At 49.2% G+C, this 23,742-nt stretch overlaps 1 protein-coding gene across 1 annotated transcript in view; it reads left to right on the forward strand.

Moving 5' to 3' along the window:
* The first annotated feature begins 4,229 nt into the window (after positions 1-4,229).
* Positions 4,230-23,742, forward strand: part of LOC119460530 (akirin-2) — a 45,788-nt gene continuing 26,275 nt past the window's right edge. The window contains exons 1-3 of the mRNA XM_037721451.2: positions 4,230-4,384; positions 4,505-4,754; positions 5,524-5,760. Coding sequence (XP_037577379.1) covers positions 4,577-4,754; positions 5,524-5,760 — 415 coding nt within the window. The 5' untranslated portion in view covers positions 4,230-4,384; positions 4,505-4,576. The remainder of the gene's footprint in view (positions 4,385-4,504; positions 4,755-5,523; positions 5,761-23,742) is intronic.

A 23,742-nucleotide genomic window follows, 5' to 3' on the forward strand; every position in this document is an offset into this window, starting at 1 on the left:
GCAAAGCGTCGTCGTCTTGTTGAAGTGCTTGAGACGCTCGACGGTGACAGCAGCGAAAGCTGCTGGAGCTCAACTTCAGATTCAAGTTGCAGTTTCTGATTATCTTCGCAGGCGGACACTTTATGGGATGCGTCGGCGCTGCACAAAAGTATGTAGTACGTGGCCGCAAACAGTGACATGGTCACGCCCGACAGATTACAAGACGATCACGCGTGTTTTGCCGCTCTCCTGCAGAGAATGGTGGGACGTCGATTGCTTTAGTCACATGGTACATTTCTCCTCACACGTCCCCCTCCCACCTGCTCTCCGAATGTTCGCCGTATTCCAGTGGCGGGTCGAGTGTGCCTGCTCTCACTGCGCTGTCGCCCGACTCCGCACTGCGCGGCGCCCTGCTCCTGTTCTCCCAATGGAATTCGCCATGAGAAAAATGAGAAAAAAGAATTCAAGTTCTGTCCGTAGCGCGGAATCGAACCAGGGACCCCTCGCTTCCGAGCGCGCGGTGTTAGCCCACTACGCCACGCAGCGGCCATGGACATACGCACCACGATGGCAATAAATACCCAACATTAATGAAAGGCCGTGTTTCTAGCGCGTTTCTAACGCGTTTGTGCTAGCGCGTTACGGCCCGTGTAAGAAGCTGGTGTAAGACGCTGTGGCCTCTCCGCCTTACCTTCAACGCGTTTCGAACGCGCTGCCCAAAGCGGTGGCAAGTCAAGTTCAAGTCGAGGAGCGTTTATGAATACGGGGGGTATACTCTCTCAGCAGTCATGTGATGGCGTCGGCAAACGCGGTGCACGTTCCGGCATGTGTAAATGGCTGCGTAAGACGCTGTGGCCGCTCCCCCTTACTAGAGAGTACTGCACGTTTCTAACGCGCGTTTGTGCTAGCGTCCCCTTAAGCGGGAGATCCGATGATTCCCTCCGGAGCTTCGCCCACTCATCATCATTCACCCCGTGGATATGCTGTGATTTTTTTTTTTTTTTTTTTTTGTGGACGTCGTCGCGTAGGTTGTTTTTTTTTTTTAATTCAGTGTTTTTTTCGCACATAGCCTGCAAGAGATTAGTATGCCTTGCAGTAACTGAGCCATGCCGCGGCATCGAGAAAATCACTGTTACGCGCCTGTGCCAAACAGGCTATGTTTACGCGAAGGATGGGCCGAAGTTGTCCTTGTTTGGCGTCCCGAAGGATAAAAATAGGCCGAAAGAGTGGGAAAAAAACCTCCACAGAGCTGACAAGCCCTTGAACGACACGAGCGCAGTATGCGCGAGCTCCATTTCGAGCCACGTTTTGCGCTCATGTCCACCGCAGTTCCTGATCACTGTGAATTGTCTTTCTTTTTATGGTCTAGTTAGGTCAGTTAGCGAAGGAAACTGCAAGGAAGGTACACTGGCCTCCTTACTGGCAGTTGATATCTCGAAGCATCATGTGACCGAAATGAGTGCAGTCAAACTGCTGCTAGCGCTACTGCCACAGAGGCCACACAAAACGTGGTACCCCAGCATTGCACGGGCCTGCGGGTTTCAAACGACCATAACCAGCACGTGGCCAGAAGCGATTCGAGGCTCACTTAACACATTGCGGGCTATGTTGCGCGGGAGTGTATTGTCAATTCGAACACAAAATGCCAAGAATGCATAAAGCTGCTTACTATGACGCCACCAGGCGAAAGTTTTCATGCCCGGCTAACAAACTTCTGTGACCGAGGAGGCCTCCTTTATCCCTCCAGTCAGCTGTATGGCTTCGTGAAAAAGCTAGAGGATCTTTTCACAGAATACTTCTGTCAGAGTTATACCAGACTCTGACAGCGTTATGGACATGCTGGCAGTTGTTAAGAGTAAGCTCCCCCTCGAAGTTGTCTGCAATGTGCACGCTTTTAGCCTCACAGCTAAAATAATTAGTTTTTACATTGTCACACGTCTGCATTTTTACGTGAAAGGAATTAACTGTGACAAGGCAGGAAAGCGGCAGAGGGCCAAGCAGCTGAAGTTGAACCGTTGCTTATGAGTTGAAGTGCATGAAACAATGGCTTGCTGTACTTGCAAGTAAAAGCTTTGTGTCAGCAACAGCCCTGTTATCTTCATTTTGCTTACCCTTATATAGCTGTACATTAGCATAGGCCTGAGCCTAATTGTCAAGTGAACTAGTTTTCACTTTTTGTTCAGGCCTCCCTCCATTTCTTTATGGAAAAAAATCAACCTGATTTGATTTAATAAATGTGTGCCAGCGTAATGATGGTTAATAATAAGCGCAGAAGGCTACTGTGAAGCATGGAACAACTAAAGTGGAACAACAAAATATTTAAGCCATATATACAAATTCATTTTGGCTAAGCAAAGGCACAAACCTGGTTAGCATGCCTGATGTTTTTTTTTTTTTTTTTTTTTTTTTTTTCCAGCCCAGCTGGGTAGTATGTGCGCACTGTTTTCTGTCTGACAAAATTTTACATTAGGTCGACACGGCATGCAACCGTATATTTGGTCACCGTCCCTTTCATTCAAAATTTTCTTTCAATTTTTTTTTTACGATTGCCCGATAATTCTGAAAATTCGAAGGCCCCTTCCACATAAGCAAAATCCGTCAGCGACGACCTCTTTTCAAAAAAAAAGGTTTAAGAGTTAGGATAGGCAGCAAATTGCCCAAGAGTTGCCATCTTCCTTTTCCACAAGGTACTATTATGGCAAATATCATGTGGCCTAAACAAATATAGTGCTTGCTAAAGATATGTAAAGACTCTCAAGTATGTCAAAATTAAAAACAAATAAGAGTGTGAACTGCTTCGAACTGAAACCGTCAGAAACGCAAGGAAAATCAAAGCTTCTGCAAAGCAAAGCTTCCATTGAAGTTGCCAGTGGCGCCACCTCTTGGATGCGACGCTGACTGCGTCAGAGGAGCGGCTGAGTAAGCCCACTGCCCCCTTCTAGTACACTGTAACCATATTCTAGTACACTCTAGTGGCCATAGAAACATGCAGAGCGGAAGTTGATTTTTGTGATTTGTGTGCGCAGACTTCCGGTACGATCCAGCGCGGAGCATTCTCGCTCTCCGCTGGCAGATTAGGGTTGGTGAATTGCGAGCGCTCGCTCCAGGATTTCGGCGGCCGCTCCAGATGGTCCAGTGAAAAACGCCATAATTTTGGGCCCAATGTCTTTATCAACATAATTGGGATGCCATCAGGACCTGTCGACGTGCTACTAGGAACCCTCTTCTCTGCCCTTTCCCACTCGCTTTGTGCCAGTGGAGCCACTGCACTGACTAGTCCATCCTCACCTGATTGAGCACATGCTATGTTTCGTTCTTTAAATTTTTCTGTCATCATTGTTCTTATATGTTCCATTGCCTCATCTCCCTGCAGTCGAACACCTTGAGCTGTAACTATAAACCTCTGCTCTAGGCTAGTCTTATTACTCAAGGAGTTGAGATGTTTTCAAAATTTCTTCGCTGCTTTTCTATCCTTTTTGTTTACTTCTGACAACCATTGGCTCCCTTTTCTTCTGATCTTCTCATTGATCAAATGGGATGCTTCCCTTCTACAGTTTAAAGAGTTATTCCATTTTCTGCCTACATCAGCTTCTGGTTCACCCCTCTGCTTTGAATTCTGTGTTCCCTGGATGCTTCCTGACGTTTCTCTATGGCCTTAACCTCCTCATCCCACCAGTTCTTGGGTTTACGTCTTTTGTTCCCTTTTTGATTTTGCCAGCGCCATCTCTCGGTCGCATACTTTAGTTCAGAACGCCACCACTAGCATTGCTACGCATGGAGTTTCTCACGATATGGTGTTATAATGAGAAACATGTTATACTGAGAACCTCTATGCCGGTACGCTTATTTTCGTTGCACTGTAGAAGATACAGTTTTTCTTCTCTAAATGTTTATGGGTGTTCTGTGGCACCATCTCTCAGTTATATGGTGTAGTTCACAACGCCATCGCTACGCTTATTTTTGTTGGACTGTGGAAGGTACAGTTTCCCTTCTGTAATTTTGTATGGGTGTTCTGTGCTCAAACTGTGTAGCACAACACGCAGCATCATTTATTTGAACCATGATTTGAACGATGACGTTCCTGCAGCTCTTCACAAACACACGTGTAGCCTTTCTTTGTCTTTTTTCTTAAAGCATTTTTTACTTTTTTTTCTTTTTTTTTGTTTCTTGTTGTGATTGGCTGCATTTTACTCAATTGTACTAAGCCTGTTGACTAAGCTTATGCTGAACGCAAAAAGAAATAAAAAAAAAAGAAGAAAAGAAAAGAAAAACACTGTTCTAATGGTTCTTTGCTTCGGTAGCCCTGGTGATTCCTTTAAACGTAGCCAATCGCAGCGGACAAAAAACTAAAAACAGCCGCTGTTGTCCGGTGGCCATCTTGGGAGTCAAGAGGCGGCTTGAACGGGTAAGTGGCGTTTGTTTAGATTGCTATCTTGCCGTTGTCCTAGCGCGATTTATTGAATGTTGCAGCGTAATCGCCGCTATCATCAATAACGTATGCCACCGTGATTTTTTTTCTTTTCAGTTTAGAAGTCTCATCACAAGCACGCAGGCATAGAAGAAGGGAGTCCGCTGAAGTTAGGCTTACTACTGCGGGATGGCTTGTGCGACATTAAAGCGAACACACGACTGGGATCCCCTGCACAGTCCGAACGGCAGATCGCCGAAAAGACGGAGATGCATGCCTCTGTCAGTCTCCCCACCAGCGCCTCCAACAAGGGCGCACCAAATCAATCCCTCGCCGTTCGGAGACGTGCCACCGAAGTTGACTTCAGGTACAGTCCCTTTAATTTAGCGATCTGCAGTTCGGGAAATCACGTGTGTGTGCTTTCAATTTTTGTATACTCATCTGCCGCACATCATCCTTGATTTCCGATTCATCAAGTATCGAATTTATTCGTGTGTGTTAGTACTGCCCCTCGTACATGAACGAACAGGCGGCATTGTTTGAACTTTAGCAGTTAGCCGATACATACAATATGGGCTGTTCTGTGCGCATTTATTACCAGGATAAACAGCAGCAATTACAACAGTGTCGGGCAGCTGCATGTGACTAGATAAAGTTGCCGGTGGACCTTAAAGAGGATTTGCAACGCAGCGCCGAAGAGCGTTCTAGAACGTTGCAGAAAAGTTCATTGAAACGAGTCCTAGCAGCAAATGTCTTGCTCAGTTTGCTGGTTCAAAGCAGTGTGCGGCGACTTTAAACTACAGCTTGCCATGTAGTGTCTGACAAAAACCTTACGTTTTACAAAAGTCCGCTATTGGCTGTATTCTTTGCGCGATGATGATCGGAGTCTTGGCAGCCCAATCTTGTTGTCCGTCGCCCGGTTACTTTGTGAAGCTTGTACTGCTTGCGCAGCTTACTGTATACGCCAACCCTGGCAGTGAAGGACGTGAAAAGACTCCTTTAATTGCCTATTCGTAACTTTCCTCACTCGAGCGACTGACGGTAGACCAAACCATCGTTGAAAGTGTTCTTAGTAGATGCTGGTTGTCGCGTCCTGCCCAGCTTCACTGCCTTCCCTGTTTTTCTGCTCGCTGCAGAGGAGATAGCAGCCAATATCCGCGAGGAGATGCGACGGCTGCAACGGCGCAAGCAGCTCTGCTTCCAGGGAACCGACCCTGAATCCCAGCCCACAAGCGGCCTCTTATCTCCCGTCCGTCGAGACCAGCCTCTGTTTACCTTCCGCCAGGTGGGGCTCATTTGCGAGCGGATGATGAAGGAGCGGGAGAGCCAGATACGGGAGGAGTATGACCACGTGCTTTCCACCAAGCTCGCAGGCAAGTCCTTTCGAACGGAGCCACATAAATGTGTGCCTTCGGGCTTGTATCACGGGATTAAACCTTGGCACTGGTACATGTATTTTTCTTTTATTGAGGGCATTTCACGAAGCTCGTCTGCTTTGGTCCTTCATTCCTTTAAAATGCCTTGGCTGAAAAAGCAACCAGACTCGAGCAGGCAGTCTGACACTGAAAAGGGCTGGCACAGCCACGTGAAGGTAGCATTGCCACACATCTTTGTACCTGCATATCTTCCGACTTGCCAAGCCTCCTCTTGCAGCAAGAGTGGCCTTCTTTAAATTGCTTGGATCCAATTTACTAGCACATTGTAGTATTCCTCTCTCTTTAATACCCCTGTTACGCATACACCTTCAGTGGCTGTCGAATTTGGAGCATCAGCTGGTGCACCAAATTCACTTTCAGTGGCCATTGAGACAAGGGGAGCTTGCGAATGATCTTTGAAATATCGAGGATCATTGACAGCTGTTTTGCAACAAAAAGATGACTTAAGAATTTGACTTATGCACTATTGTGTAAGACAAGCATTCTGGTAATGGTTTTGCTGCATGAGATGCCAGTTCTATAATATGTCAGATGTAAACGAACCACCTCCTTTTTGTGTACTTCAAGGATTATTGTCAGTGCACTTGGAATCGGTGTTTTCTGTTCTCGTTTTCATTGAGTGTCTATTGCTGAAGAAATGTACGTCGAGCCAACTGAAGAGCAGTGCACCACTGTATGGTGTCAATTTATGTGCGATTAGAAGACTGCAGACTGAAATATTGTAGGATTTGTATGTAGTACAGTGGTAGACGTGATGTGTCAAACTGTGGCATAAGTGAAATGCTGTGCCAACACATGCCTGCTTGAAAAAAGTGCCCTCCTTTTCTGTACGACCTGCTAACACATAATTGTGTTGAAACCGAATCTGTAGGTGCACTGTTGTATAGCTGGTTACACTAAGCCAATCACGAATTTTGGCCTTTTTATTTCTCCCAATATTTGGCCATGTGTTTCAGCATAGCGTCCTGCGCCTGCTCAGTCTGTCCGAAATGCATGGGTGCCACTGGTCTGCTGTGGTAGCGTCATGTTTCCAGACATATTGACAACATTCGCCATCACTCCGCTAGTGATCCTCCGTTTCCATTCGTATGCTCTAGTTCCCACATAAAATTAAAATGTGCCAAAGTTGATGTGACACTAACCATTCCCCATGGACGTAAATGTCACTAGGAAAGCAGCACCCTTTGAGTGACCTGCCAATACTCTCGCTGCTCGCATCAAGTCGGTTTGGATCCTACTGCGGTGTGATGTTGTGACACAAAATGTGGTCACACGAAAGCAGGGCGACGTTTTGACACTCGCTTGGTTGTCCACTATGCTGCTACATTGGCCCCCACAATGAGTGGCAGCATTGAAGGCAACCGAGCTAGTGTTAAAACGTTGCAATGTCCTGCTTACTGTGGGATGATGTCACAACTATAGGTCGGCAAAATAGACAAAACTCGCTCCCAAAATGTATTTTTTTGCCTAATTATCACTCGGACTCCCCAATACAATTGAACCTTGTTGATACCATCCTGTTTCTGACGATTTCCCAGCGCCAACATTTGCGATCCAGATGGCGCTCACCAAAACCACAATCGAGATGGCGCTCGCCTCCTCGGCAGCGGCGAGCCGAGGCGAAGGTGCAGAAAAAAGAAAGCTGCAGTTGGGGGGGGGGGGGGGGAGTCTGACAAACAGTCGGGGGTCTTTGAATGCTGCCGCGTTCCACACGTAAAGGTGAAGCTTAAGCGTCCTCTAAATTTCTTTATTAGTATCATGTCTCCTGTCTGCTTTTTGTTGGTGGAATATTAAAGAGCAGTGACAGTATTCTGAGAAAATAGTATTATAGTGAATCAACCAGGTTTATTAAGTGCGTGGTGCGAAGAGTGGCACGATTTACATCTTGGTAAATCAAAGGGCACGTAAACATATTCATGGCATGTATATAGTAGAAAATTTATGAAGGGCATTAAATTTACTAATTGAGAAAGTAAGAACGCTTGACGGGAATAAGTGTGTTTGCAGTAATGGAATCACCTAACTTGCATCGTGAAGTCAAACAGCCTAAGAAAGACTGCCAAGAGCAAGCAGCAAGAAATTTTAGACATTGACGTAAAAATTCAGAAGCAACATGAGGTTATGTAAAGACTAAGTGAGCGTTTGTTGGTTAATTTTCTTTAGGAAATAAAAGTTTGCATATTGTAACACACTGGATGTGGTTATTCGCCTAACTCTAACACACAATGTGGTCCTTGAAAATCCACACATAGAGCCTTGAAAGTCCTTGAATTTATGCCCTATAAGCTAGTATGATCCTTGAAAAAGAAACACCAAATTAACTAAGCACTTTCGGCAGCGATTGCGCTCACTTCTCGAAATGCCACCGGCTCCATAGGGTCTTGAAATGCCTGACCCTCCTCACAAAGGTGAAGGCAAAATCTAAAGCTAAGTTCGCAAAGCACTGAATGCTTTGCGCTCGCCTGCTTCCAACGTTTCCTTACAAACTAGGCCTAACGTGGATTAGCTTGGTTATATATATCAAAACGTTTATTAAAAATAACAGGTGTAGGGAGCGGGTGGGTGGAGCCCCTAGTCCAGGGCTCCACTGGCTTGAGCGGTCCGCCGTGCCTGGTCGAGGAGAGCTAGTTGCATCTCCCGATCCTCGCTGGCGAGCCAAGTCTCCCACTGCTCCTTTCCGGAAAGTTTGCCGGCTATTTGCGGTGTATTAATTTTGGGTGGCCTGTTCTGGCAATCCCACGTAATGTGGACTAGAGTTGGCTGGCCTCCGCACCACGGACAGTGAGCGCTGTAGAATGTGGGGTGAACGGCATGTTTCAAATAAAGATTTGGATATGTGTGCGTCTGTATTCGGCGCCAGTCGTAAGAGTCCCGCCCGGATAGATCAGGGTGTGGTGGACTGTACTTTCGTCGCTCGCGCCGTTGGTACTCAAGGATGTCTCGCGGTAAGAAGGGTTTTTCTGAAGAGTGGTCAGCCGCTCGGTTGAAAAAAGCACGAGCTGCGCCGTCCGCTCTCTCATTGCCATCGAGTCCTATGTGACCCGGGCACCAGATGATCATGTGGTTCTGCGTTAGGTTGGATCCTAATAGGTGAGTGGTGCTATGTGGTATCCTCCCGGTGAGGAATAATCTACATGCGACTTGGGAATCTGTAAGAATTATCGACGATTTTCCCAGAGTGTCCTTTGTTTTTATAGCTAGCGCGATGGCTGAAGCTTCTGCGGTATTCGCACATGCGATTCGAGCCGTGGCGCAAGTCGGAAGCCCTTGATCTGCGGCCGCTCCTACTACTGCGAGGGCGTACTTATAAGTATTGCATCGAGCGACATCTGTGTAGGCCGTATCCGGATTTCTACCGAATTGCTGCATTAACTTGCGTGCTCGTGCACTTCTACGACCCCGGTGGTATTTCGGACTCATGTTTTTGGGGATTGGAGCTACTGTGATCTTTTCACGAAGAATTTTAGGTAGAGATTCCAGTTCTTCTCCCGCGTACTGTGGACAAGCGGGGTAACCAACGTGGCAGAGTAATGCTCTGCCAGTGGAGGTTAAGCTAAGCCTCTCCCGTTGAGACATAAGCACCGCCTGCGCATAGCTCCTCGTAGTTATGTATTCCTAGGGCCACCAGGCGTTCAGTGGAGGTTCCCTGTGGTAGGCCGAGAGCCGCTTTGTACGACGTTCTGATCAACGCATCTAGGGCATTTAGTTCAGTTTTCGTGGGGTACTGGAAAGGGAGACTATATGTGATACGACTTAGCACAAAAGCCTGAACGAGCCGGATCGTCTCAGTTTCCTTGAAACCTTTTCGGTGATAAGTTACTCTACGAATCATGCGGGAGATCTGTTTCACCGTAGTTCTAAGAGTTTTAATGGTGTGGTCCACTCGTTTGTTGCTTTGCAGCCACAGTCCGAGGACTCGCATTTTCTGGACCTCCCTTACCTGGCTGTCTCCTATAAAGAGGTTTACCGGCTCTTGAGTTTGACGGCCTCGACCTCGGATCCTGATATATTCTGATTTATCGGGAGTGCAGCTCATTCCGCTGCTGCGAACGAAGGTTTCAACAGCGGTCGCTGCTTCTTGCAGGATTTGTTCTTTTTGTCCTAAAGAGCCGCTGGTGGCCCATAGTGTAATGTCGTCCGCATATAACGCGTACCCGAGCCCGGGTATGACGTCGAGTTTTTTGGCTAAGCGTCTCATGCCGATGTTGAAAAGAAGGGGCGAGAGTATCGCCCCTTGTGGTGTACCTCTATTGGGCATGGGAAAAGAGTCTGAGCGTGTAGTGCCGATACCTATTGTCGCGATGCGAGAGGTCAGGAAAGAGCGGACGTAGTCATAGACTCTTTCTCCACAACCGATGTCATTCAGCTCAGATAAGATTAGTTCATGTGACATAGTGTCGAATGCACTTTTCAAATCAAGAGCGAGGACGAGATGTTCTGTACCAACCGTGGTGTTGCAAAGGACTTCTTCCCGAAGTAGCAGGAAAACATCCTGAGTTGACAAATGTTGGCGAAAGCCGAATATGTTTGTGGGAAAGAGGCTGCGGTCTTCAATGTAAGACGTGAGACGCGTGTGAATCACCTTCTCAAATAATTTTCCAAGACAGGAGGTTAGTGATATCGGCCTGAGATTTTGTAGATCATGAGGTTTTCCTGCTTTGGGAATAAGCACAATTTTGGCCTCCTTCCACTGTTGTGGAACCACGCCCCTCTCCCATACCTGTTCATTAAAATATCGAGTAAGCTGTTCTAGGTGTTCGTCACTCAGGTTCCGGATCATAGCATTTGTGAGTTGATCCGGTCCTGGAGCAGTATTTCTCTTCGCAGCTTGCGTTGCCGCAAAGAGTTCTGCTTTAGTTATCGGTGCGTCGAGCACTGCGTTTTCTTGCCCTTTGTATGGCAGGATGCATGGGGGAGTGGTTACCTCTCCTACGTACTTATCTTTGAGCTTAGTGAGGAGGGCCTGTTCTGTTCCCGGAAATTCTCCGGCAAGTTTTTGAAGGGTGCGGTTCGTGGCCGTTTTGGTTTTTCCTGGTTCCATTATGCTGCGAAGTATTGCCCATGTCTTGGAGGTGTGTAGCGTTTTGCTAAGTGAGTCGCAAAAACTCGCCCAACTCGCTGCCTCTAACTGCTGTGCGTAAGCGTTTGCCCGCTCGGAGATTTCGGCGATTCTATGGCGCAGTTTGCGATTAAGTCGCTGTTTTTTCCATCGCTTGGTTAGCCCCCTTCTGCCTTCCCACATATGCAGCAGATGGCTGTCAACTACCGGCGTTTCCGCTGTGAGCGCTATCCGCTTAGATGTTGCTTTATAAGCGTCTCGTATGTGCGTTGCCCAGTCTTCAGCGTTCTCGGGTAATATCTGTGGCATGGGGACTTTGCGATAATTTACCCAATCCGTGATCACCACATGCCCACAGGCTCGTCGAATTTTGGGAGAGCCTACCGACACGCTGAGAATGAAATGGTCACTGCCTAGATTTTCTTCTAGGTTGGTCCAGAATACCTCGTCGACATTGTTTGTAAATGTAAGATCTGGAAAGGTGTCTGCGCTGACGCTGTTACCTAATCTCGTTGGGTTTTGAGGGAGAATGATGAGTTGGAGGTCATATGCTTCGACGGCTTGCTCGAGCTCCCGGCCTTTGGGGGTGTCTGTTCGGTAACCCCAGCTGGTGTGAGGGGCATTGAAGTCCCCAAGAAGCAGTAGTCGATCCTGGGTGCTGGAGTGAGCCTTGACATACCGAATGAGTGCCTCAAAATCAGCCCTTTTTTCTTTAGGTGGGCTATACACATTCGTGATTATGGTTCTTGCTTTGCTGTGCTTCTGCGGTAGTATTGTTACGATTTGGTGGTTGATGCTGCTAGTCGCCAGATAATCTATACTGGTTGCTATGTCCTTGAGCACCATCGTCGCAACCTTAGGGTAATCTGGGTGGGATATCGTGTAGTAGCCAGTTAATTTGACCGGCTTGCTACCGATCTCTTGTAAACAAATGACATCAGGTTTGACTGGCGCAGTGTTAATGTATTGCTGTAGAGCAGCCGCCCTTTTGTGGAAGGTGCGGCAGTTCCATTGCCAGACTTCGAGATATTCGTGGTGTGCTCGCGTTTTACTCGCCATGAATAGTGCTCTCGCTATCCGAGGACGGTATGGGTTTCGGACGGCGGCTAGAGTGAGCACCCGGGCTGGTGCTGGCTCGCTTACGAACCGCAGTCCTTACACTGGCTACAGATTCATCGACGTAAGTTTTTAGGCTTTGTAATTCTGCGTACATCTGCTGCTGAAAATTCTGCATAGTTTGTAGTTGTTGCACTACTTGTTGGAGTGTGCCCTCCATGGTATTAGGCGTCGTTATAACCTTCACAGGCGAGCCTGCTTCTTTAGTATGTGCTGTTTTGTTCGGTTCAGTGCAGCTGCTAGCTTTGAGGGAGGCCAACTCTCGTTTGATTTCTGCCAGGCTCTCGCGGAGAAGCTTGTTTTCGTTAATGATTTTTTGATATGCGGGATTTTCTGTTACAGGAGCAGTAGGAGAAACGACTCGTGCCCAGCTTACCGTGTTATCTTGTGGCGCTTGCTTGGTCGCAGTGCCGGGAGCCCTAGATTTAGGCGTCTTGGGTGATTGTGAATGAGTTGGGCTATTTTTTTCATTAGAGTTCTTTGGTGTCCGCGATCTAGATCGACGGCGAGTCCCTGGTAGCTCTGGGAAGGGATCCGATGCGGATTCTTCATCGTCGGAACTTAACCAACGTTGGCGTTGAGGTGGCTTCGTTGAGGGGTCCTTCCGGGTAGTCCGGGGAACGCCAGCCCTCGGACGTCTGTTGCTTTGGGGCTTGAGACGTTTTTTGCAACTTCGGTCTCCTGTCATGTGACCCTCGCCACAGGCTGCACATTTGGGAGCGCACTCGTGTCCGTCTACAGGGTCCTGTTGTCCACATGTATGACACACTGGAGTGTCTGGCTGGGGACAGACGTCCGATCGGTGACCCATTTGGTGACACACTTTACACACCTGAGTGGTGACCTTGTAAGGGTAGCAAGCAAGTTCTCCGCCGTTGTAGTAAACGTACCGCGGCGTTATTCGTCCAAAAAGGTGATAACGGCCGTTTTAGTGTTACGGAACATGCGTGCTTGGAGAATTTCGACCCCTTGCGTGCGAATGCGCAGGTTTGCTTTTAGTGCTTCAGGCGTCGTGTGCGGGTCCAAGCCATGAATGACACCCTTGGTTGTCCCTTCACTTGTCGCTACATAGGCGTTGACCAAGTGAGGCCGGCCGTTGATGCTTAGCGTTGTAGTGCGTCTAACATAGTCCGCGACTGTCTGGTGCGGCGTGGACACGATAAAGATGTTGGAGCCTGGCTTGATTCTGAGCAAAAATTGCTCACCTGATATTTGCCCGCCGCATGCAACAATCACGGCGTCCGCCAGTAGTGGACTAGTCAGGTTCTTGACCGGTAGCCCCTGATGCGGTCGCACCACTATCTTGAAGTCGTCTTTCGGGAGTGGGGGTAACCGCCTGTAGGCTGGTTTGCGTTTAGATTTTCCGGTTGCTTGACCAGCGGATGCTTCTTGGTGCTTCAAGGTCCCCGAATATTCCGGTGGTTTGGTCTTCTTCTCTTTCGCAATGGCTTTTTTCTGCCGAAGTGTGAGGACCGTCTGCCAGCCCCCATCTGTTTGACTTTGGCTCCCTGTACCGGCGTTCTCATCGCTGGGTCCTCTTGGTGCCGGGAGATTTTGAGCAGCGGAGTCTTGAAAATCCATATTATCAAAGTCTTGGCGTCGCGTGTCCGTCATCCGTGAGGGTCCGGGACGCGCGGTTACGTCGGGGGCTTGATTTTCAAGAGCCATCGAGCGCGCGTTCGCCGCACACTCTGGCGTTCCTGCGGCCGCCTACGTGGCGGCTTTGGTTTTAGCGAGCTCGCACGAAACGAAAGCACGTTTGAGCTTGTAAAACAATAAGTTCCGGTCACTCACGGCTGTGGGTAGTTTCAGTCGATACGGGACCACTTCACAGATCCGTGATGATCGTGGGAACCAGTCGCACACACAATTTTCCACCAAAAAGCAGGAAAATTCGCGGAGCACATGAGGACGCGACAGTACTCGTCGCCGCCGCCGTGCGTCTCTCTCTAGCTTGGTTGATGAAGGCACGGAAAGTTGGTTACACAAAATTATGCGCAACAAATCGCTTGCTGCTAATAGCTGCAATACCTTTAAATTGTAACTAAATGCAAAAACACAAAAGTCAAAATTACTCTTATCATAAAATGATCATGTTTATTTTAATATTTAGAATAGTTTTTCTTAGACACCATAGTACTGCTGCAAGTGCAAGACGCTATTCGCAAACGCAAAGCCGTATTCTAAAACTCTTCTCTCCTGCATGCCCCAACACCAACACTCGCAAGACTCTTTGGGGCCCCTATTCTAAAACTCTAGTTTATTTGCCGCCTCTGGCGACCCCCAGCACTGCACAGGTGCAGGAGACTCCGGCCCCGGTCCTGGGGCGGGGTGGCAATCTAAGGGGCTCTGTGGCAGGAATCAAAGGGCCTTCTGCAAGAAATATAAAAAAGGCCGCCGCTAGCACTTCGCTGCGGGAGCATGGCTCCCTGCGGCTGTGTCGCGTACTCTTGCAATGACCAGTGGGCCCACTCGTGAGAGCTTGAGCAATTTTTATTTGGCTTGGGCTTCGAATAAGGGTGGCTCGGCATAATACGACCATACACGAGCACTAGGCGCTGTTCTCCAGCTTAGCGTTCGTAAAGGAGCAACACCAGCTACGCGCATGCCATAGGTCCAAGGCACCGCAGATGAGCCCAAGTTCAAACAAAGGGGTTGGTGGACAAGACGAAAAATGTGTACACACATACTTCTGTCCCCAGAAAGGTCTCCTTCCCGCTCGCTCTGCCAGTTGCGCCACAATGCAGTCTGTGGAAAAGGCCACCCTGACAACCGTTCTGAGTGCAAAGAGAGAGGCATGGGGACAACAGAATAGCCGATTGCCTGCACAGAGGTGCCAGGGTGCACCTGAACTCCACGACGATGTGGCCTTCGCCACAATTTTAGCGATGGCCCTTTTTTTTTTTTTTTTCGAAAGTGTCTAGAGGTTGGCAAAATATTCGAAACTCACTCAGGCACGCTCAAAAAATTAATTTTTTGCTTAAAAGGTGCCCTGAACCACTTTTTATCGAAGTGGAGAAAGGCATTAGGAGTGAAAATAGGCTATTTCAGAAATTCTTTGCCGCATAATATATTTCAATGCGTTCTGCATAAGCGGTGTGATTGGCAATCAAACACAGCCTCCGCTGTGCTCCTGTTCCTTCTTTAATGCCTTGTGCTGTGAAGGCTACGGGGCGGAGTGGGGTGGGGCCACAACGCTCTGCCTTCGAAATGTCACTGTTCAGATTTAATTTTGGATGTTACCGTAGACACCACGATTTCCGATTTTGGTGCCTCTAAATCTAAGCCAAACGTCCTCAGCGAGCCGCACTGGGCTTGGCCAGTGGACTCGTGGCGGCACCTTGCGGCGGCCACGGTGTCGCCGACCGCAGTGACCAATAGCAGCTACGTATAGGAATGTGCTTCATTACATTTGTGAGAAAGGTGACTTCGCGCTCCGCTTGCGAGCTCCCTGCAACGTGTACAACAGCAAAACTTGGCTGAGAATTTCACAGCAGTGAATGCTACCCGCGAACAATGTTATTTCACCAAGCCCTAGGTGTTTCTTTTAAAGGGCCCGCCACCAGGCCAACCAACAAATTTTGGGTATACGCTGGAAGATGTTAGGTGCTCTTGAGGGAGCGTTTTACTGCAAGAATTTTTCAAATCTGTTCATTAATAGCAGAAATAGTAATGTTTGAAGTGCCACGAACCCGTGATTTGAGGTGAGATTCACCACCAACATGGGCACTTTCTCCACTTGCCACCGTCTAGCCTTTGCAAGCAAAATTCCTTCCTTTCGTTCTCCCATACTGGAGCCGGAGCATTGCGTGATGCATACGTCACGGGCCCCGCCATCTTTTTATTTATTTATTTATTTATTTATTTATTTAGTTTTTCATGTGGTTTTGCTGCGCAATGCTTTTCTGGTAACAGTCTCGCTAATGGGCTGTTGCGTTTGTCTCGTTTGCGTGCTGTGCACAGAGCACCTGGTTTAAGTCAGTGTCACATGAGCACTGAGGCAGACGCCAGCGGACCAAAGAGCACGGTCGTGCGCTGGAGCCCAGTAGAAAATAACAGATAGTTTCGTTTTTCACGCACGTGACTGCATGAAATGGGAACAAGCAGACGACATGAATATACAGCCCTCTTGCTACAGCATGGAGTAAAAGCCTCACAGACAATCGGTTTGTAGGCGTTATTTTTTAAAACTTTAAGCTTTCTAGTGAAGCAGCAGATCAAACAAATAATGCTGTAAGCTTGAATGATTCTCGGAAGTAGCGTGTCGCGTTTCAGGAATGCGAATTACGTCGGGGCATGTGTGGTCTGATCTCGACTGTCCAGAGTCGAGTTTGGTTAGGAATTTCAACCGTTTTTGCTGGGTGCAGCGGGGTAATACTTTGCAGACACAATCATCGGCATGCATTGTATACACTGCGCTTGTCTGTTTAAAATGGCCAAACCTGGTGAGGGCCCTTTAACGCCTCACTCGGACTTGCCAAAATTTTACTTGGTCAGGCTCGCTCGGACTCTGATTGGATGAGGTTATGCCTTTCCCTAAAGTGATGGAACCAGCCCTCAGAGGTGACCAAGTCTTGAATGTCTAAGCACTGGGCAAAATTGCCCGCCTTTGTCATGATTAGGGGTCCGCTCAAAGCGAAGTTCGGGCTTCTCACTTCTTTGACCTGCATAATTGCAGTGCTTTCAAGTTCAGGGTACTTAGCTGTGCATAGCCTTTTTAGACTGTTGACAATATCTTCGGCTTTGTAGGAATCTTCGATGCTCTTTCTGTTGCGGATGTAGGTAGACAACATGCTCCGCAGTATGCAGTGTTTCTTTGCGATTTCAAGCTTGCTGGTCTTCCCTCCGTCTACTCGCAGAATCTCTACTTTCTCCTCCAGTCATTGTGCAGTAGTTTCCCCGCGAGGACATCTCGCAGCTTTGGTGCACGCTTAAGAGAACCGATGTAAAGAGCAGCCACAACAATGCAACAGCACTACCACTACCACCAGCACGCAGGACTGCTCTACACAAAATGATGGTGTTGACGGCAATGTGGCTATTCTTTTTGACCACCGTGCCAGAACTACGACGGTTATGCCACCTGCTGTTTTGCCGTGAAAGCTTCCAGTGGTGGTTTACGACTACGCTTGGCGGCGCACCATTCAAATTATATGTATACAGTCGCCGACTGTTTATTCGGACTCGACGGGAACCGCCAAAAAATCCGAATAATCGAGAGTCCGAAAAAAAGGATTCGCCAGAAAAAAGTAACTTTATGGTCCTTACTACGCGCGATCAGGTCAGCCTGTATTTCTGACAGTGTCTGGCTATCGCTATAGACAGAGAAGAGCGTCGTCAAGGCCTGCGCCAAGTCCGCACTCGATGGCTGTGGTGTGGGCGGTGCGTCATCATCGGAGTCGCTGTCCACTTGCGGTGGCTCCAGAACCTGACGGACGATCTCCTCATCATCTAACTCGGCACAGGGCAGGACGGCACTGTCAAAGTTAGCAAGCTGTTCAAACGTAACAGCGGGGATATCGACCCCACTGGCACGGAGGTCGTCGATAACATTCGTGTCAGGCGGCAGCTCAGCCACGGGGTCGTGGCCTGTGGCACTGTCCTCATCATCAAGGACAAATCCTGCATGGTGAAAGCAGTTGCGGATTGTGTCCACCGTCACTGCCTTCCAGGCATCAGACAGGATGCCGATAGCCGACAGCACATCCACAACGTAGTTCTTGCCGCGGTCCACACTCAAGAGCACGCGATTTAAAAGGTGCGACCGGTAGTGAACCTTGAAGTTTTTAATCACGCCCTGGTCCATGGGCTACAACACACGTGTTGTATTTGGCGGCAAAAACTCTAGATCAATCGCCTTCAGGTTGGTTATGTGCCCATGGGCACCGCAGTTGTCGACGAACATGAGCGCCTTGCGGTTTTGAAGCTCGTATTTTCGGTCAAGCTTCCGGATGTACTTCTCGAAAAGAGCCTGGGTGATCCAGGCCTTTGAGTTTGCCTCGTACCAGACAAGCAGCGTGTTGACCCCTTATGACATCCATACTTAACGCAGCTGTGACTGTGCAGCCTGCGTATGTGAATGTGTGATATGATATCTACACTGCAAGTGGTGCAATTCTTTGAGATGAAAATAAATTTGAATGTGACATGCTTTGTGGGGCATCTGCTCGCTTGACCTACGTTCAAGGCTAATCCTAATCTAGCTTTCCCCACAGCGCGGCAAGAAATAGTAATGACGTGCTAATAACGGTCCTAAGATCATAGGTTTGCTCATGCACGCCATTTAAAATAAAAGAGAAGCTTGACGGTTGCGAAATGTTTTGCGCGCAATGGATGATCTGGTATGAGAATCCAACTGTTGTCGTGGGAGGCAGCATGTCAGGAACGGAGAAGCTTCCGCTCCTCGTTATAGGAAAGTCGAAACATCTAGGATGTTTCGACTTTCCTATAACGAGGAGCGGAAGCTTCTCCGTTCCTGACATGCTGCCTCCCACGACAACTGTCAGACGCTCCTTACTATGCTTTCCCCCGTGGCAGGGCTCCCCCGACAAAGCAAGCGTCTTGTCAGGCAACATCTTATAAAAAAGGCCTGTCTCATCGCAGTTGAAGACGTCTGGAGAGTACTGGCGCAGCAATGCACACAGCTTGTCTGCGCGGTAGTTCGACACAAAGGTTAGGTCGACAGCCCCACTTTCGCCACACATTCGTTTGAATGCCAGGTCGTACCTTTTTTTGAAATTCCGCAGCCAGCCTTCGCTGAATTTGAATCCAGTAATATCCATGCGCAGGGCCAGCGTCTCTGCTTTTTGTCTGAGCAGATCGCCAGACATGGGTATCCACTTAGCTACAGTGGCGCTCAGCCACATGTTCAAGGCCTCTTCCAGCTTAGGAAGGCTGCCATCACGGAAATTTTTCTGCTTCCCCGCAGACACTTTTTCCAGGATCTTCCCCTTGTTCTTCAAGTAGTCGGAGACGGTTTGCTTCGAAATGAAGAACTCCCGAGCAACTTCGCATTGAGGTTGGCCGCTTTTCACCTGACGAATAATGGCTGCTTTCTTCACCATCGTCAGAGTCTTGTAATTGCCGCGTCTCGTTGGCGCAGATGGCACGGGAGGCGTCGGAGCCATTTCGCACTACGCGACGACTGGACGAGATCGAACAAGCAAATCAGGCCTAACGCACAAAGAAAAAGAGCGAGACTTGAAGGGGGGGGGGTAGTTGTAGACAAGGCCTAGGTCAAGTAAAAACTGACAACGCAAAAGCCGAGCACCGACTTCCAAGCACACTGGCTTGGCTTGGCCTGGCCTGCTGTTTGGCCGCGGTATACAGTCATTGGATACTCGACAGGCTAAATCCGAAACACGACAACCAATAAGTGCAGCCAACAAAAGTATAGCCTTCGAGATCGGCAACTGTAACTTGTAGGTGCTGCGTGGATTTAGACACTAGCAATCCAACCATAGCAAGCGCGCCCTTTCAGTGCTGGCAACCTAGCAAAATGTAAATGTTGCGGCCAGCTTGTCGTGACTGTATCGTGGCGTTCGACGTTGCATCTGACCAGGCCGCCGGAGTCCAAAAAATCGAACGGCGCGCTGTAGGGTATCCAAACTATCGGTCGTGGTTATACATTACTAAAGGGACGAATGGCGGTGCCGCGAAGGTGTCCGAATAAACGAGCCTGTCCGAATTTTCAGCGTCCGGATAAACGGTCGGCGACTGTAGGTCGTATTAAGGCCAGGAGCGGAGTGAAATTTCGCCGACAAATTTCATGTGACGAAAAATCCAGCGCGAAGCGCCAGTATTTAACCGATGCTATCCCTCGTCTGTGACTCTGTGTTTGTTTGTGGCTCGCTTTGCTCGCACGCAATTGACTTTTTCTCCCGTCTGCTTCCGCCTTCGAGCCTGACCTGCAAACGAGGTAGCATTGAAAGCTATTTATGTGACGACGGACATAGCAATCGTCCGTCGAAACCATCCTCTCCTGCTGAAAAAGAAGTTGCTGCTTTTAAAGAAAAAAGAAGCGAGACGGAGCGAGGCATCGATTGCGGCCATAGTCGTCACTGCAACAGTTATAGACCTACACCACGGTGCTACGTCACGAAAATGCGGTGGCGCTGTCGTTGGAATTTAGTTTTGCATGGTGGGCACTCCGCCGCCGAGCCGCTGCCCGTGTCGCGCCTACCACAGCAGCCGCTGGGTTTCGCGGGTGGTTGTGTGTGGTTCCATGTGTGAGGTCTTTATTCTATGATCTTAGAACGAAGGAAATGCAGTATGTCGACGTGCTGAGTTGCATCGAAATACACAAGAGGCTCAAGTTTTCATAGGTTTCCTGTTGATGAAAATAGTCGCAAGCAATGGGCCACCGCGGTAAAAAGCGAAAGTTGGATTCTCATACCAGATCATCCATTGCAAAACATTTCGCAACCGTCAAGCTTCTCTTTTATTTTAAATGGCGTGCATGAGCAACCCTATGATCTTGGGACCGTTATTAGCACGTCATTACAATTTCTTGCCGCGCTGTGGGGAAAGCTAGATTAGGATTAGCCTTGAACGTAGGTCAAGCGAGCAGATGCCCCACAAAGCATGTCACATTCAAATTTATTTTCATCTCAAAGAATTGCACCACTTGCAGTGTAGATATCATATCACACATTCACATGCGCAGGCTGCACAGTCACAGCTGCGTTAAGTATGGATGTCATAAACGTGCCTAAACGTGTCAATTAAATTTCAAGCGCAAAATAACATGTTCAGGGTTAATGCAGAGTTGGAGCAATCAGACGGCCGCGGCTTACAGGTCAGACTGCACGGTCCTACACAGCCGGCGTCGCCGTCAGGCCGGTACCTCGCGGGTCCCATCACCGAGGCGATCGCTTCTGTCGCCACGCACGGCGACGTAGAAATCGGCTACAGCTTGTTTTTAACGTGAAATAGTTCCTAATAGAAAAAGTATCGCGAATTTGCGCGTTTCGTACAGCAGCGCCCTCTACTAAACCACTGGCGCGATCGGGACCAACGATCCGACAGCATTTTGTCTAGCGGACAGAAACCCAAGCACCGGCCGTCTCAGCGAGGCAGCACGGCTGGCTTGCAAGTATACTACGTTTCGTTTGCTAATCGCATCAAAGACACTGTTTGCTATTCGCACCAATTCATTTAAGCCCACGTTAATCGTGTTGTTGAACATAAACACACTATGATGTGCTGCAGGCCAGATCGCAAGCGCTGTCGGTTGTCACTGCGGCGGTCAACGAGCTAGGCCTACCGTTTCGTTGAGCTGTATTCCAATGGGGGCGAAATGCAAGAACATTTCCCTGGGTGCACTTTAAAGAACCTCACGTAGTCAAAATTAGTCCGGCGCCCCCACTACCGTTTGCTTCATAATGAAATTGTGGTTTTAGCACCCTCCGCCCCCATCCCATTGAAAAAAAAGCGCCATCCTCGCATGCAAGCGGGGCGGCGAAAGTGGGCAGAGCCTAGGCGACGTTGCTAGGGGCTAAAATATATCGACGGTGCCTACCACTGTTTACAAACATGGTGTAGGTCTGTAGACAACAGATTTCTCCAGAGAAAAAGATTCCCGCAAACCGGGCACACATCACCTGATGGTCACCCCTGGCATCGGGCCATTATTGTCGCCATGTGGAAGAGGTTTAGCCACTCCGTGAGGCTCCACACAGGTGGCACCGATTTTGACTATTGTCGTTCCGCTGCATCGCGAGAGCTGGGCAAAGGGTATACAAAAGGCGCTTTGAAATGGAGGGTCCCGTACATTGCTTGCGAGAAGGCTCTCTTCTGTCTCTTAAAGTAGCGAGCCGCACACATGCCGCACCTACGCTATGCTTCAGGTCTCGTTTTTCTCGGATGTGCTAGTGATCTACACCATTCAAATGTCAATGAAGCGTCACTCCAAAGCACGGCTGTACGTACGGTGCAGGTATGCATTGGCAGAGCATTATTGGGAAGCAAAGCCTCTAACTACATTGTGTAAACAAAAGGAGTGGCCACATATTATTCAGCAGAACATTGAGGCAGAACAAGGAGGAGAAACAGTGCTGGAAACAAGCGTTTGAGGCAAAGTTAGGAACTAGCACAACAGTAGCTAAGTGTTAACAACCAAAACTCTCGCCAACGGGCGACTGACTGAAGCCAACCTCTGCACTATGTTCCGATTCGTTCATGCTCTCCGCTGCGCGGAGGAACGCTGCCGGGGTTCGTGAGTGCCGGACGCATCTTCTTCACGCTCTGCCGGCTTTCACTCCTAACACCGTGACCTCTGCATTCTTTGTAATGTGAGTACCACCAGTCGCTTGCTCTCATCGCCTGGACTACGGGGATGTCTAATACTTGAGCCTTCCGACTGACTCCTGGCCATTTTCGCCAAGTTTGCATCTCTCCTTCCTGGGTCCCTCGACGAAGCATTGGAGGCGAAAGGCCGTGGCAAGGCGGCGGAGGCCGTGTTCGTCTCCGACGCCTGGCCACTGCAGCCCCGGCGGCCCCGCGTCTGTGCAGCGTTCATCACTCCCACGTTCAACGCATTGTGACTTTCTTCAACGCTTTCCTCCATGGCGTCTAAGCCTAATTCTGAAGGTTGGACGCTTGTGAATCGGCGGAAGAAGACGCCGTTCAACAAGCCTACAGCCACCACTAGCTTCACTTCCCGGCTTCAGGGCCACAAGGTCATCTTGCGACCGCAAGGAGGCTTTGTCCTGACCACCCTGCGACCGGCCCAACTCATGTTTGCGGTGAGTGCTGCTGCTTCCCTCACCGACAACGAATACAAGGAAACGCAAGTCGAAATACAGGAACACAAGAACCTGGCTGTCTTTGTGTCCACACGGAACTCTGTAGCCGAAAATAAACGCAAGTCGAAATACAGGAACACAAGAACCTATCTGTCTTTGTGTCCAGACGGAACTCTGTAGCCGAAAAACTGGCCCAGCTCACTCCTCTCACCATTCAAGGCACCTCCCACGAAGTCTCCATCTATCTGGCACCCCCAGACAATTCCTGCCGTGGAGTTGTACATGGAATCGAAGCCCACACGATCTCGGCAGAATTAATGGCCAACCTGGACGCCCCGGGTTTCATGATATTGTCTGCCCGGATGATGGGAAAGACGGAAACAGCTCTGATAACTTTTCATGGCACTAGAATACCATACACCGTGCTCTATTACAGGGCAATATACCGGTGTAAGCCGCACTATCCCCGTGCGCAACAATGCACAATCTGCCTTAAACTCGGCCACAGGGCTGACGTTTGCCCGACGCCATAGCATCTTCGCTGCCCCATCTGCGCTGTCGCTATGCCTGTGCGCAATGCCCCTCACCCATGTGCCCCGAACTGCGCCAACTGCAACGGCGCTCACCCTGCTACAGATCCGGCCTGCCCAAGTATACAGGCAGCAAACAAAGCTGCTTATCAAGCTACCCGACTCCGGCGTGCACCGCGCCCACCACCACCACAGTTTACACCAGACGTGGCCGCTTCCAGATCCAACACACCTCAGCGCCGTTCGCCCAGCCGCTCAGGAAGCAGGACTCCTGACTCATCTCGCCGGCGATCCAAATCCAGAACTAAGAGAAGCCACAAGTTGCGCAGCAAGTCGCGACCTCCACCTTCCAGTGCCAACCCTCCGAGAACTGCGGATCCGAGGCTCCTGTCGGAGACCACAGTGCCTCCGCCTCGAGTAAGTTGGTCGGCCGCTTCAACCACCCCTCTTTCATCCCCTGCGTATTCAC

This window comes from Dermacentor silvarum, chromosome 8 (assembly GCF_013339745.2).
Source record: "Dermacentor silvarum isolate Dsil-2018 chromosome 8, BIME_Dsil_1.4, whole genome shotgun sequence".
Lineage (NCBI taxonomy): Eukaryota > Metazoa > Arthropoda > Arachnida > Ixodida > Ixodidae > Dermacentor > Dermacentor silvarum.